We start from the raw sequence: 16,696 nt of genomic DNA, 5'->3' as shown, positions 1-16,696 counted from the left end.
TATATGTTAAGTTAGTTAATGCTTTGATATTACTTTGATATTAATTCAATATCTTAAATTTAATTTTAAAATTCAGGTAAAAAATTGATTCATTTATTAATTAAAGAATAGCTCCATTTATAAAAAAGTTTCCCTTTAAAAGTTTTTCATTTTAAGTGAATTTTTTATTTAAGAAAATATTTTACTAAATAGTTTTTTTAAAGTAATAATTTATTTTTAAATCATATTATTAATTTGTCTATTTAATATGCTTAATTTAGTTTAAAAAGAATAAAAATTAAAAAATTTTAACAATAATTTTAGACGAAAATGTAAAAATAAATAATTAGAAATAATTTAAGTATGAATTAAAATTTGTTTTAGAATATCTTTTTGATGTTTTTCTTAAGAGTTAAATGAAATATTAATTAAATACTTTATATTCATTCACTATTATCAAGTATTCATACAAAAAAATTAAAAATAAATTACTTTAATTATAATTTTATGTTTAATTAAAATTGAGTGATACCAGTTCAAATTTAATATATTGTTTTATATTTATATGATTCATTAATTGAATATATTTTCAAACTCTTTTTAAACTTTTTATTTTATCCATTTATATTATAGTTCCTACATCAGATTGACTTTCTCTTTTTAATAAGTAAGATTTATAGGGAAAAACTTGTTTCATTTTATTATTTTTAAAACTTATTTTAGATTATAATATTGAAATTTATAATGTGAGTAAAATGAAATGTTAATTAAATACTTTAGATTGATTATTAAAATGAAAAATTCATACAAAAAAAAAAATAAATAAATTACTTTAATTAAAATTTTGTATTAATTAATAACATTGATACTAGTTAAAATTTAATATATTGTTATATATTTATATGATTTATTGATTGCTTCTATTTTCAAACTCTTTTTAAACTTTCAGTTTTCTCCATTTATATTACAGTTCCTATATCAGATTGACTTTCTCTTTTTAGTAAGTAAGATTTATAAGGAAGAGCTTGTTTCCTTTTATAGTATAAATACCCTACAATAACTAAACCTATCAATAAGACAAAGCATACAACAAGTAAGCCAATTAAAATTGCTTAGTTATTCGATTCTTAAGTTATGTAAACAGCTGTTTTATATTTTTTAATTAAAATTTATATATAATAATAATAAAATTTTACCTTCCAAGCACTCAGAATCTAATGGTCCGACACATCCTTTTGTGCATGTAGGATTGCATGGCTTACATACTGATTGATCTGCTAATTATAAAGGATAAGCCATTTTAGGGCAAGTAGTAGAACAGACTCCGTTTCCAATATTGAAATGCTCTGGATAACATTTAGTGCAGTTAGTAGGTGATTCAGAACACTCCATACATACTCTCTTATCACATTCCTAGCACTTGTTTTCGTTTTTATTTAAGAAATAACCAACTGGGCATTCTTTAGTGCAAACTCCTTAATATTATATAAAACCTTCTTAGCATTAAACACAAAGTCCGATATTATCTCCACATACAGCACAATTAGGCTAAAGACAAACTAGACAGCTTTAAGTTACTAAATTTTTGTTTGTTCCTTTAGGGCAATCGCTCATACATTAATTTTTATATAAGAAATATCCTTCATTGCATGAAGTACATTTAGATTTATTGTCAATGCAATTTTAACATTTCTTTGTATCACAATCTAAGCACTTACTGATGCTCTAAACATAAGCTCCATATTTTCCAGGAGGGCATTCTTAAAGACATTTGTTACCTTCCAAAAACATTGGATATTCGCAGTCAGTGCAGTTTGTTGAAGAGCCAGAACATTTTTCACAATCCTCATGGCAAGGTAGGCATTTGTTATTTTGATCAAAATAGTATCCTTTATCAGGACACTCTTCTTCACAGCTATGGTTAATAAGATATAGATCTCCTTTGCATTTTGTACACTTAGTATCATATTAAATACACTCTTCACATTTATTCAGATCGCAAGGCTTACATACATTTTATTTGTCAGCAAAAAATCCTGGTTTACAGTCTTTGTAGCACTTCTCTTCAAACAGAACTTAACCCTATTTGCATTCTGTGCATTAAGTTGGGGAATTATAGCACTCTTTACAAAGTTCTTGATTGCATTATCTGCAAACTCTTTTCTCATCAGGATACCAACCACTTGGACATTTACTAAAACACTATTTATCATAGAGGAACTAACCTTCTGGGCAGTCAGTGCATTGTGTAGGTGATTCAGAGCACTCTTTGCATTTACTCAAATCGCAACTTAGACATTTGTTATTTTGTAAATGCTTGAAGTAACCTGCTTGACATTTTTAACACTAAAATACCGAAGGACCAAAACAAGAAAACTTGTTGTCACATAGTTAGCTACAAGATTGGCATGAATCACGTGAGGGTGAATATTCCCCTCCTTTGCATTTTTTGCAAGACGAACCAAAATAATCTTATGAATAAGATGTGGTACAGGTATAACATCTATTTGAATTGTTAGGTTCAGAGCATGTTAAGCAACCTTAAGAACACTATTAACAAGACCCATTTATAAAACTATATCCAATTTCACAACTTTACTAAGTTAATTAAGTATTTTTTTTCTTGCACTAACCAAAAATGAGTTCGTAGCCTTCATCACATTCAAAGCATTTAAAATTAGTATTATTATCAACACAAGATTTGCAATTTTTAGGACATTCATCACAGTATTCGTCTTAATTTTCTTTACACATTTTGCACTGAGCATTATAAACTGTGTATAATCCTTAACACACATTGCATTCTTCGCTTGAGTAACAAAAACCACAGTTATTTCCGCATTTTTAACAAGAATTTTTGTATGCAACCTAATTAATACCACAGTTATCTCTACATTTTTAGCCATCACTGAAATAAAAATCATAGCATTTCAAGCATACAGTATTATCTTTGCATTGTTTACATCCGAATGGGCATTTTAAGCAAATATTTGGATTGTTGATATCTTTATAGTATCCTTCCCCACAATCTTTAGAACAGAAAAACTCCATTTTTGAAGTATTACATTAAGTGACACAAGAAGCTCCATCAAATAATTCATTTTCCTCACAATATTCAAACTTAATTTTGTAAGTAGTAAATCCTTAAGTCAACCTTTTCCAAACTAAAGAAAACTGATTTAGACTCTAGCTCCAAAAGAAAATTGTACTATAACTGTATTGATAAGTATCGTCTATTTTATTTACTACTTTAACTTACTCTTCTTTTGAGTCATTTACTTAAAATACTGTTACTTTTTTTATAGCTTTTAGAGTAGAGGGGAAAATTAGACCAGTTTTATATCTGACTGTTTGAGTTGTACTTTAAACATTAAGCTGAATAGTGAACTCTTAAAGATCTAATTTTTTTCCAGTATTATCAATAAACTCTATATATTTAATTTAATCACCAAGCAGCTAAGAATATTAATTCAAGTTTAAGTCTTACTTTGCTTTACCATCAAATGAAATTTTAGCTAAAATGTTGCTATTATTATCAGTTGTAACAATGTTTTTTATTTGATAGTAAGTTGGAAGTGAATTTGTTTAGTAAACTTGAACGGGAGCCCATTTAATTTTTGAGTACATGATGTTTTGAGTTTCAGTGTTTAAATCATCAATTTCTACTATATTATATTCCTCTCTGCTCGAGTAAGTAACTAAATTCATCATAGGTAAGTTAAATAAAGGCAAGTAGTCAATAATCTTATTATTTATTTTGAAAAATTTAATATAAACATTAAATAGAGTTTCTGAGGAAATTCTAGCAAAATATTTAATTTAAGGCTACTTTAATTTATCAGAAGTAGTTAATAAAAAGCTATTAAATTTCACCGCAAGAGTATACTCAAGGTTAATGTCTTATTATTTTGAATTACTACTAAATATAGCTAAATGATCAACTTCATTATTTCCGTCAAAGAATGAATTTGAAATAGAAAATTTAGTATTTACAATCGATTTACTCAGATCGAGGGTTGTAGCAAAAAATATTGTATCGTCTTGATAAAATTTGTCTAAAGATTTAGAAACTTAAAAAACTTTATTTCTATAAACAATACTTTTATCTTTGATTTAAAGGTAAGAATTTTCTTAATTTAAGAATTAAATCTCTGTATTAAAAGATCTAAAGTTAGAAAGGGTTAAGTAGTTTACATCTTAAGCATTAATCACAATTTTACTATTTATGAAAGAATTCTTGTTAAATTGTCTGCTTTTCACACTGATTTAAAGATCCTTTGAGCTTACAATGTTATTATCCACAAAAGAATTTTGATCTGTGCTGTCTATTTGCACATTCAGCTGTTAACACTTATAAAAGATATTCCTTTGAAATCCGCCTTCTGTTTTAATAGTTCTAGTAATTGATTTATCTTGATTTTCTATTTTTATCAAAGAACTTTATATTTAACCACCCTTTAAAAAAAGACCTCTAGGATTCAGCAAAGTTACTCCTTAAAACTTCTCAACACTTCCAATCAAGCAAGAGCTATAATTAAAAATATAATAATAAAATTTAGTATTTTTATCTCAAATAAAATTATTTAAATTAATCAATGAAAAATATCAAACTCAGATCTAAAAAGCTAATTAAATTAAAAATAAAAAGCTTACTTTTTAAATATTACTCCTGATATCACAGGTAAATCACTGAAGAGAATAGGTCTAATCACTAGTTCTCTTTGTATTTCTACATTCAAGTTATCTTCTTAAATAGGTTCTCTAAGAATCAAAGTCTCCTCTAATACATCTTAGATATTTAACAGTTATTCTGTTTAGGAGAAACTATTAACTAATACATAATTTTATTTAGCAAGAATATCGACAGGCTTACCCTAAAATTAGATTTATGTTTAAGCCTTGTAAATATCAAACAAATTGTATGTCTACATAAATCTAGATTGAATGTTAATTTTCCCAATACTTTGAGTATTAGCTGGTTCTTAACATTCCTAAGTGCTAACATCTTCAAAAATAATTAAATTATTAATGATAGCCGCATCTTTTCCTATTTCTAAAGAACCTTTTTGACCTAATATAAGATCTTTATACTTAATGTTCATAGATAAACTGTCTTTGATAGAAAGAGTTCCTTCAATTATAATTGTGTTCAAGGTTATATTTTCAATAGAAGTATCTTCTAACAAGCAAGTTTATCCCAATGGAATAATTAAAGTTGCATCCGCCTTATTTAAAAACTAGCTGCACGCCTGAACAAAGACTGAAAAAGAAAAACCTTATTAATAAAATATTATTTATTTAAAAAAATAATTGAGAAGAAATAGAATTAAAAGCTTACAAATTAATGTGGAAAATAATATTTGATTCATACTCTCTTTTTGTTTTAGATTGAAACTATTTTTTTATTTAACTATTTTATTTATTATTAATATATTGATATATCAAAATCATGTTTTTAAAGTAGATATACATATCTAGTATTAACTTTGTTTGCGCTTTTTGCAGATATTATAATTGTAAATTATCAGATTTTATTAGAATTAATATTAATTTACTTAATTAAAGATATTCAAAGAAGTTTGATAAATTAAATATCAATTTTTTAATATTACTATTTATTAAAACTATCAAAATAAATGTATCATATCTGTTATAAAAAAATGAAGGAATTAGTTAATTAATAACGATTCCTTAGCTAATAATAAAATTCAATACTAATATATTAAAAATATAATAATAAAAATAAAAAAATAAGTTTAAAAATATGAGTATTCCTTAATTTTGGTAAAGTATTCTTTTAAACTTTAATTTTTGTAATTTTATTTATTTAGTAAACAAATAGATTTTATTAGAACTATTTCTTTTTTTAGATTAATATCAGCTGATTAGTAATATGTAAATAAATAAATATCTAGTAAATTGTAATAATTAATAAGAAGAAAGACTATATATTCTTGTTTACAAAAGATATATATTACCTTAATTTAATTATTATATTACTAAATATAATTACTTAAAATTTTCATAAATATATTTTTAATTGCTTCATGTAACTAATATCTGTAAATACTTATTTTTTCAATAGTAAAATACTATGATTCTAGAAAGATTTTAAATCTTTTATTGTTGTTGTTAAATGCACATAACAAATTAATCTAAATTTATATGCTGATTGATCAATGTATTTTTCTAAAATTAGTTTATTTATACTAATATAGTCTATTTTTATAATATAGAATACAAATTAAGAAGCATATTAAATGTTAAATAACTAATTCTTTCTCAGTAAAAATATTTGGAGCTTTTTATTTAATTTTTTAAATGTTTTTTTAATTTCATCTTAATTTTGAAGTTATATTTTAACATTATTTGAAATATAAACTTGATTAATTCTTATTTTTGGTGTAATGCATTCATAAATTTAGTTATAGTAATCTAAAATATTATATTATTATTGACAGGTTAGACCAAACTTACTTTTAATGATTAATACTAGTAAAGAGTAAAGTTTAAATCAAATTGTTTAAGAAAATTAAATGATGATTTATCTGTTTTTCTTGTTTTTCTGGAAATTATTTCTATTTAGATATTAGATAATATCATATTTTTCAAAAATAAAAATAGTAATTTTATAGAGCAAAATTTATAGTAATACTTAATAAATATTATTAAAGTATTTATATTTTTATACCTTTTTAAAAATTAGATATTCTTTATCTCATGTTATTTGTTCACGTTAAGCTGTTTTCTACTCATTTGTATTATTATAATATTAAATATATAATTTTCCTCCTTTAAAAAACTCTTGTTATTTTAATTATTATACATTAACAGCTAATTTTATATCTTGAGATCTATGGGATTTTTTTAATTTTCTCTTCTTTCAGCTACAAAATCTCAGAATAGAATATTATTTTTTCATACTTAGATTTGCATTCAAAATAACTACTCTTATTAACCTAAAATACAAATAATTTAGATTAAGATTTTATTTTTCAAAGATGCTCCATATCTAAAAATAAAAAGAAAAACAATTTCATTCACTACAATTTAAGAATTGATAAATTAATAAAATATTATATTATCTTTAGATTTAATATCTGGTTCTAATAATTTGAGAAGGTGTTTCAAACAACAAAATTAAAATTAATTGATGATTCAATTTGAAATAAATATTTATCATAATAAAACTTATAAAATTAAAAGTAAGCTATTTATTTTATTATTTATAAATTGAAATAAATTCATTTGTTGTTAATTATTTACTAAAATAATTAAAAATATTTGAAAACTAAAAAATAAATAACTTAAAAATCTTAACATAATGTAATTGTAAACTTTATTAATATTACCATATCTATCTATTCTTTTTTGTATTAAATTTATTTCATAATTTCTCAAAATAATTTTATCTATTATAAAATTCAATTTCAGAATAATAAATAGTAAAAAAAAAACAAATGATTTATTAATAAAAAATGGATTAAAAATTACTTTATTTTAAATAAATTAAAATTCGATGAGAGCTAGCAATCTACAAAAACTATTACCATAAATCAAGAACTAAATTATTTAATAATTTTAATTTTTGAAAATATTATACTAATGTCTACTATCAAGGATGAAGATATTATTTCCTAAAGGTATTAATTTATTATTGGGATAGTTAAATGATCTACTTAATTGTTAACTATTAAAATATGAATTTAAAATTGAAAATTAAGAATGAATAATTGATATACTTATATCAATATTAATAGCAAAAAAACTGTATCAACTAACTCAAATTTATCTAAAGATTTAGAAACTTAAAAAAATTTTTTTTTTCTTTATTTAAGAATGAAATAGCTGTATTATGTATCTAAAGTTAGAAATAATTTATATAGTAAACACTAATAATCTTAATATTATTAAAAGAATTCAATCTAAGCTATTTGCTTTTCACTGTTATGAAAAGATTTTCAGAATTTATAATAATATTTTTTTTCAAAAAAATCTTCATATTATAGCTGTCTATTTGAACATTTAATATAAACGATTGTAAAAGATATTTTTTTGAAATCCGCCTTCTATTTTAATAATTGTAGTATTTGATTTATTTTAATTGAATTGATTTTTGATTTTTATCAAAAATTTTTATATTTATCTTCCCTTTAACAAAAACTTCTAGTATTCAATAAAATCTCTTTATAAAGTCTCTCACTCAAAATTCCCTGTAAAACATGAACTATTTAAATAGAAAATTATTTTATTTAGTTAGTATTTTTAAGTAAATATATTTATTTAATAATTTTTAAGATTGTGTAGATCAATTTATGGTGAACTTAGTAATAGTAAAGTAAAATTTGAATAAAATTTAAAATAAAATGATTGATTACTTCTTAAATATTGCTATTCATAAATTAATTAAGTATTTAACTAAAATAAATAGGTTTAATTACTAATTCTCCTTATATTTATCTGGTAAGTTAGAATTATTTTTAAAAAATTTAGAGATAAATTAAATTAAAATTTATTTCAAACAAAACAAATAACTTATCAATTTATTTAGAAGAAGATTGTATGAAATTTAACATTCTATGGAGAAAACTTTAATTTTTTTTTAATTAAAAAATAAATGAGAGTATATTTTGAAAAATAATTTGAGAAAAATGTTAATTTTACTTTCAAACTTATGATTTTATTATCTCATTTTTGTGAAATTATTTAGTTAATTATGATAAATAAATAAAATTTAAGATATTAAATATATTATAACACAAAAGGTTCAAAAATGTTCACTACTTATATAAAAAACAACTTTCTATTAAATCAATTTAGTAATTAATAAAATTTTTATTATAAAATTAAAATAGAGATATAATTTAATTAGTTTTTAAGAAAACTTTATTGATTTGTTCTTTAATAAATATTAAACTTATTTCATATTCAATTAAAAAAATATTATTTATAAATAAATAATTTATTTTAGTTAATTGATCAAATTATTTATAAAATTAACTAAATAAAAAGGAATTAAAACATATTTAAATTCAAAATAAAAATATAAAACATATCATTTTAAAATAATTAAAAAAATATATAAATCTAGAATATTCAGATCTATTTATTTATTTTTGATCTACAATAAGGAATTATCTTTCATTTTTAAAACTTATTTCAATTTCATTCAAACTTATTATTTAATAAAAATATATTGTAATTTAAAAAAAAATATTTAAAAGGATTTATGTTAAATAGAATAAATATTACAATTTGAACTATAAAATCTAAATTGTCCAAACATTTATGAAAACTACTATTTTAGAGCTTCTTATTCATTATTGTAAATGCGAATACTATTCCTAATTACACAAATAAATATTCTTTATTTAAAAATTTTTTTAAATTAATTATTAATATTCTTTAGGTATTTTAATTATTGGTTTTTTTAAAAAGAAAAAATAAATATTAAGAAAGTTACTTTAAATCTAACTTAAATTCATAAATGCTTTGCATATTTTTGACAAAATTACAAATTATGTTAAATCCATAAGGAGTAATATAACTTCGCCTAATAAATTTAAAAAAAATAAATAGTGATTAGAATTGTAATAATATTTTCAAAATATAAATAATAAAATTTTTCTATAATAAAAACTATTCTGCTAGCTAAATAACTATTTTCAACAAATTATTTATTTATTTGTTTTTTAAATTAATTTAAACTAAAAAATAAATTACTCGATTTTTAGAATTAAATATTTTAATTGTTTTAGATTTTCTAGTTATGTTGCAAAAAAGACTAACATATCATCATAGATAGTATATCCCCTATTTAAATTTATTTTTGATATTTTAAAAACTAATTTAATAAATATATTTACGGTAAATTAAGTTCTAGTCTCTAAATATTTTAACATTTTTTTATGCTTTTTACAAAAAATTTAACTCCATCGCTTTTAATGTGATTGTTTCTTTTAAATAAATAAATAAGATAAATTTCGAAATATCCAATGAATATTGGCGAATTAATAAATAAAATCTATTTTTTTAATGGTGAAAGTGATTTTCTTTTCAAAATTACTCAAAGCTAAGACTTAGATTGATCAAACTTTTATATTTTTAAATTAAATTAGATAGTCTCATGAGTCCATTATTTTTTATCAAATTATTACTAAAAAATATAAAAATTTTTTTATTTATTTAATTAATCAATTTTAAAATTTACTCAAATTAAAGAGTAAGAGATTAAACATTTTAATATCCTTCCATTGCGTGTACAATACTTTTTAATCCAACAGTATTAATATTATTATTTCTTTTAATTATAAGAAGAATCTTAAAATATTAAATGGTTCAGTAATTAAGATTACTCTGCATTAAGATTGAATTCAATAATATGTTTGAAGTTTTTTATTGCTTATGCAATATATTTGATTCCTTCGTCACAAATGAAGTTTTTTCTTATAAAATTTTTAAAATAATATGTAAAAGAGAGTAAACTAATAAAAATTTTAGTAAATATCAAATTAAAAATACTCTAAACGAAGACTCAAGGAAGTAAGACTTTAGAAATTTTAAAGAACTTATGAAATACATTTAGTTCCTTCATAACTAATTATATTGTCGCTATTTAATATTTCATTTTAGATAAATTAAAAACTATTGAAAACTATTAAATGTAAAATTGATTAATTTTACCCAAAGCCTAGATGTAGATTAGTAACATTATACTATTTTATGGAATTTGTAAACATTTTAACTTCATTTAAACCAATTTAATTTCTAAGAAATATTAAAATTATTTGAAAAAAAAATGAATAAATAACTAAAAATTGTTAATTATTTTTAAATGAGTTATGTCAAATAAATTTAAAAGGTTTTACGTAACTTCAATTAGGAATTTATCAATTTTCTTTTGTTTTTCTAAAGTATTTGATAAATCTTTTATTGAGTCTAAATCGTAATTCTCATTACTATTATAATTAATATTCAAATAAATAAATAAACAAATGTTAAATAAAGGAAAAATAATAAAAAAATTAGCTACCATAAATAGAGGGATAAAAATTTAATTTATTTAATATTTTCAATCGATTTATAAATCATCTGATTTGCTCCTTGTTTTATTTAATTCTACCTTTTTTTAGTTTGAAACAATAATTGATCATTAATAGTATATCCAAAACATAATAATAAAAAAATAATTAATCAATTAATTAAATACAATAAATTTAGAAACAATTTAGAAATATTTTATTATTTTTCTAATGCCATCGAAATACTTTTAGGTACATCTAATCCAATAAGATTTTTTCTTTTGTAAATAATAAAATTAAATAATTAAAATTTTAAAATAAATAAATTAATTAATTAATTCAAAATAATATTTTAATAAAAAATTACTAAATTTATAAATATAATGTTGAAACATTTTATAATTTTTCTATAGAATTAGCAATAGCTGATGCTCCTAATGAACTAATATAATTATTGCTTTTAAATATATAAAATGTTAGTTAAAAAATATTTTTAAATTATTACAAATAAAAGTAAAAATATTACTTAAGATGAATTTTTATTGTATTTAGTTATGTATTATTTTCTAAAATGGTAGATATAATGAAAGCTGCAGAGTCATCAAGTTAGTTAAATCTATAAAATAACAATTTAATAAAATTTAATTTAAATTTTTTCCCACAATTTTATCACAACAAATTATATATTTATTACCTTAAATCGAGAGACAAAAATTTAAGATCTCTTTTTTTTTCTATCGCCTTTAAAATATTATTAGCTCCTTCAACTTGTATACTACTTGAGCTTATCGATTATTTAAAAAACGATAAAAATTAAAAAATCCCATTTTTAAGCAAATTTAGATAAGTAATATTTTAAAGATACTTTAAATGAAGAATTAACTCAATTAAATTTTATAAATTTTAGATAGCATTAGCTAGGTGATTAGCTCCTCTTTTACCGATATTACATTAACTAATTAAATATTTTAAAAATTAATTATAAAAATCTAAAAATTAGAAATTTCAAAGATTTTTACTTTAATTTTAGCTTTAAATAATTTAATTTGGTTAATTTATGCAATCCATCAGCAATACTTTAAGCTCCAGTTTCATTAATTAAATTACACCTAATTAATTTTTTTTACTTCAATATATAAATATATATTTTTTGAAAATACTAAAAATCAATATGTAAGCAACTTAAATTCTGAAAATTTTATATCGAATTCATTATTTCATGGACTCCATCAAATTAAGTATAGGTTACACTAATTATAATTTAATTAAATAAAAATAAAATGAATTAAACAAAATAGAATAAAATAAATGTTAAATATGGTACCATAAATTAAGATATAACTTCTGAAGATTTTCATATTAATAAATAGACTTTGCTATATATTATGCTCCTAAACATCTTATAATGTTATATCTAATTTATTATTCAAGCATAGATAATTTTATTTTAAGTCATTTTTTTTTTTAAAAAAAGATTACTTTAAGTTAAGATCTAATTTGACTAATTTCTTATAGTTTTTAATAGCTTTTTCAATTTTCTTTACGCCGCTACTACTAATTGAATTATGACTTATAATATAATAAAATTAATAAATTAAATAATAATTAAATATTTATAAATTTGGTATATATTACCATAAATTAAGGGAAAATTTAGTGATATTGTCATAAGCTTGTATACCTTTTGAAATTAAACCGATTCCATCATCATCAATTTTACAATTCCTAATTTTTATTTGGAATCATTAAACTAAAATAATATTAAAATTTAACAAAATTAAAAATATTATTAGAAAAATAGATAAAATTAATTTTTTTAATAAGTTAATATAAATACAATAAAATAATTTAAAGGAATTATTACATCAAATTTAGCTTTAATTTGTTCATATGTTTAAATATTTTCAAACTATCTGAAATTTCTTTAATTCCTTACAAACTAAACTTATTATTTCTTGAAAAAATAAGATATTTTTCTCAATAAATATTAATAAAATAATTTTAATATGCTATTTATAACAGTATGACCAAAGTCATTTATTTCCTAAATTAAAAATAAATTAATACTATAAGTTTAATTCTAAGACTTCTATTAATTCAATTTCAGATAATCCACTTGCAATAAAAGCCAAACCTTAATCACAAATCTAATTCTAGCTATTAAATTATTTTTAATTAAAGTTAAATATTCTTTAATTTAAATATTTTAAATAAAATAATTTATATGAAAGTTTAATTCAGATCAACTCAATATTTTATCTTTAAATAACTAAAAAATTACCTTAAATTTAGATACAAACACTATATTTTTTAACAATTTCTAAAAATTCTTGAAATTTGTTCACAACAAAGTACATCTAAACTATTTACGCTTTTATTATAAGAACTTAATAAATAAAGAAATAAAGAAATTAATAAATAAGTAAAGAAATAATATACCTCAAATTAAGATTAAGATCTTTTAGATTTTTCAAGTTCGATATAGATTGTGTAATATTTTTAATGTTTGAATTAGTAATACAGATATTTCTATTTTAAAAAATCTAATTAGTAAACGCTTATTCATAAACATTAAGAATAAATAACTATGAATTTATTTATTATTGTTAAAACTCTTTGAAATTGTTTAAAATTTATTATTTTATTATTTAATGATTAAATATTTGATAATTATTGATTTAATATGTAAGTATTTAAATTACTCGAAGTTAATATTAAGAGAAATAACATCTTTCATATGCTTTAAACTATCAGTTATTGACTTGAGTCCTATATTTCTTACCTTAGAAATTCTTATTTTTATAAAATTAAATTTTAAGAAAATATTAAATTTTTAATAAAAAAATACCTTAAATTAAGTTCTAAGCTAGTTACTCTTTAACAATTCATTAAAGCACTAGAAATTTTAAAAGCATCATCATCTGTTAAAAAGCACTTCCTGATAATATATATTTTTAGTTTCAATATAGAAATAAATTCTAAATAAATTATGATAAAAAAGTTATTTTTATGGTATGAAAGTTGAAAAATATTAATTAACCAAACTTGGTAAATAAAAAGTTGATGAAAAATTTTTTAAAAATTTTTTTAGTTTTTAAGCTATTGTTTCAAGAAATAGATAAATAGATAAAACTCTATTTATTTGAAGTACCATATAATATTTATATTCATTAAGGGTAGTTTGAATAATTAAAATTTTCTTTCTTTAGCATATTACTTAATTCAATAATTTTATTTTAAATTATTGAATGTGTTTGTTTCAATAAGTTAAAGTTTAAAAATATTCCTCTACCAATTTATCAATTTAATTTCTTATTAAAAAAAGATATTTTAATTTTACTTAAATTTGATTTAAATGTCTTTATAATTCTAACATATTGGAAGATGTTCTATTTTCTTCACTTTTATTCTATTGAAATTGTCTATTATTTAATATTATTTTTACTAAATTATAAAAATAAAAAAAAATTAAAATTAATTTTTACTGGTTTTATTATTTTATTTTTCTATCGCATTATCATCCTAAACATTTTAGCTCAAGTTCAAAGATTTGAATACTCCAAGCTCATTAATTAAACCAATTACATTGTTCATTACCTTTTAGTGATTATTCAAATCGATAACTTATTTTTGTGAGTTATCAATAGAATCTTTCATTCTTTAGTAATTTATTGAATATTTTTATTTATTTTCTTTTATTATCTGTTTTAGCATTTCATTTTGTTTTTCTTTGTCTTCATATTCGGTTTATAGAATTTGTTTCAGCTTTTATTTTTAAGAGATTACATTATAAGTATTTAAAGGTTATTCATAAACTTTTTATGCTTCCTCAAGGTTAGTTAAAATTTAATTTTCTTTTTCTTCCAATGCAAAAATGACTTGAGATTTGAAATTCTTGAAAAATGTTTAAACTTTTTATTAATTTTCTTTTAATTGTGAAGGTTTTTAAGATATTTCAATAAGCTTTGGGTAAAATAACTCATCATCAAATATTGGCCAATCTCTAAATATTGTTTCATTTTTGCTTTCTAGTAATGCTTCAAGAGGAATAAACTTTTTGAATATTTTTTAATCAAAACACTTGATACACTTAAGCACTTACTCATCCTCTTCATTATCTAACCTCATTAAAAGGAGCTCATGGTTTGGATGAATAGAACATTTGTTGTAACTATTATTTTTTAAATGTTTCATCTCTGAAATTCCAAGGATTCTATCAACTTAGTATTGAAAAGATTGATGTAAATTTATCTTCTATTTAAACGATATTTAAATAATGTTCTTACTATTTATTATAATAAATAAAAGTAGATCGAATTTTTAAAAATATATTTTTTGTTAATTTATATATAGGATGTTTAATTTTTATTGCCAAATGATACTATTTATTTAAAAAAAATAGATAAAAATGCAATAAAATAACTAAAATTTAAGTTTAAATATAATCATGAAAAATAACATTTTTGAAATAAAACAATTAGAATAGTTAACCTATAAAAATACAATTTTTAATTTTATTTTAAATTAATTCTTATTATTAAAGTCAACAAGTAAAATAAATTGTGTTCATAAAAAATTAAATGAATTATAAACCTTATTAATTTATCTGTAATTTATTATAATTTATATTTATAAAAAAATCTCTTTTGAATAATTTTTAATAATATTTCAAATCTGAAATACTATTGATTCCTAAAAAATATTAATTTGAACTCATAAATTTATGGAAGAAATAGAAAAATTAAATTTTATATTCAATTAATCAATCTTTTAATTTTTTTTTGCTTTGATACTAGTTTAGTAATTTTTTTAAAGCAATAAATTTTTAATTAAAAAAAAATTATATTAAAAAATAAAGATTGTTAAATAATATTCGAAATATAAAATTTATAAATTAAAGTTAAGCATATATATGTGAATAATAAATACACTTTTATGAGAGAATTTATAATAAGAGAATTTTAAGGCCAATAGGTTCAAAATCTAGACCTAGCATGCCAAACTGTTCTTATCCAATCATTTTAATTGGAGGGCAATATTTTCCAACATTTTTAAAAACTTTTTTACAAATTATTATTAATTTTAATTGATTTTTGATTTTTATCAAAAATCCTTATATTTATCCTCCCTTTAAAAAAAAACTTCAAGTATTCAATAAAGTCTCATATTAAAGTCTCTCAAAATTCTCTGTTAAGCAAGAAGTATTTAAATAGAAAATTATTTTATTTAGTATTTTTAAGTATTTATTTTTATTTAATAATTTTTAAGATTGCTTAGATCAATTTAAGGTGAATTTAGTAATAGTAAAGTAAAATTTGAATAAAATTAAAAATAAAATTATTGTTTAGTTTTTAAATATTGCTATTGATAAATTAAGTATATAACTAATATAAATAGGTTTAATTACTAATTTTCCTTATATTTATCTGGCTAAGTTAGAATTATTTTTTTTAAATTAGAAATTAAATGAAATTAAAATTTATTTCAAACAAAGTAAAAAAAATTATCAATTAATTTTTCAAGTAGAGAGAGATTGTATGAAAATTAACATTCTAAGGAGAAAACCTTAATTTTTTTAAATTAAAAAAAATTAATGAGAGTATGATATATTTTGAAAAATATTAATTTTAAATTGAAACTTATGATTTTACTATCTCACTTTTATAAAATTAATTAATTAAATATTTATTTATGAT

General features: G+C 19.7%; 2 protein-coding genes across 2 annotated transcripts; both read right to left on the bottom strand. All coding sequences in view use genetic code 6, as the record gives it.

Moving 5' to 3' along the window:
• Positions 1-905: 905 nt before the first annotated feature.
• Positions 906-5,348, bottom strand: TTHERM_00092870 (transmembrane protein, putative; the record flags this gene model as incomplete). The annotated part of the gene is made up of 4 exons (XM_001012840.2): positions 906-1,123; positions 1,176-4,507; positions 4,633-5,254; positions 5,318-5,348. 4 exons carry the CDS (start codon positions 5,346-5,348, stop codon positions 906-908), a joined length of 4,203 nt encoding a protein of 1,400 aa, XP_001012840.2.
• Positions 5,349-9,148: 3,800 nt separating this feature from the next.
• TTHERM_00092880 (kinase domain protein, putative) lies at positions 9,149-15,194 on the bottom strand (the record flags this gene model as incomplete). The annotated part of the gene is made up of 30 exons (XM_001012841.3): positions 9,149-9,153; positions 9,232-9,323; positions 9,443-9,532; positions 9,703-9,792; positions 9,846-9,935; positions 10,046-10,135; positions 10,190-10,279; positions 10,335-10,424; positions 10,501-10,590; positions 10,663-10,746; positions 10,848-10,937; positions 11,012-11,101; positions 11,189-11,278; positions 11,368-11,457; positions 11,527-11,616; positions 11,695-11,784; positions 11,866-11,955; positions 12,020-12,109; positions 12,161-12,250; positions 12,325-12,414; positions 12,480-12,569; positions 12,636-12,725; positions 12,865-12,954; positions 13,068-13,157; positions 13,282-13,371; positions 13,440-13,529; positions 13,703-13,792; positions 13,849-13,938; positions 14,341-14,422; positions 14,486-15,194. 30 exons carry the CDS (start codon positions 15,192-15,194, stop codon positions 9,149-9,151), a joined length of 3,222 nt encoding a protein of 1,073 aa, XP_001012841.3.
• Positions 15,195-16,696: the final 1,502 nt, after the last annotated feature.

This window comes from Tetrahymena thermophila (genome assembly GCF_000189635.1).
Source record: "Tetrahymena thermophila SB210 genomic scaffold scf_8254697, whole genome shotgun sequence".
Taxonomy (NCBI): Eukaryota; Ciliophora; class Oligohymenophorea; order Hymenostomatida; family Tetrahymenidae; genus Tetrahymena; species Tetrahymena thermophila.
The sequence above is the reverse complement of the archived record's forward strand: the minus strand, read 5'-3'. Positions and strand labels throughout refer to the sequence as shown.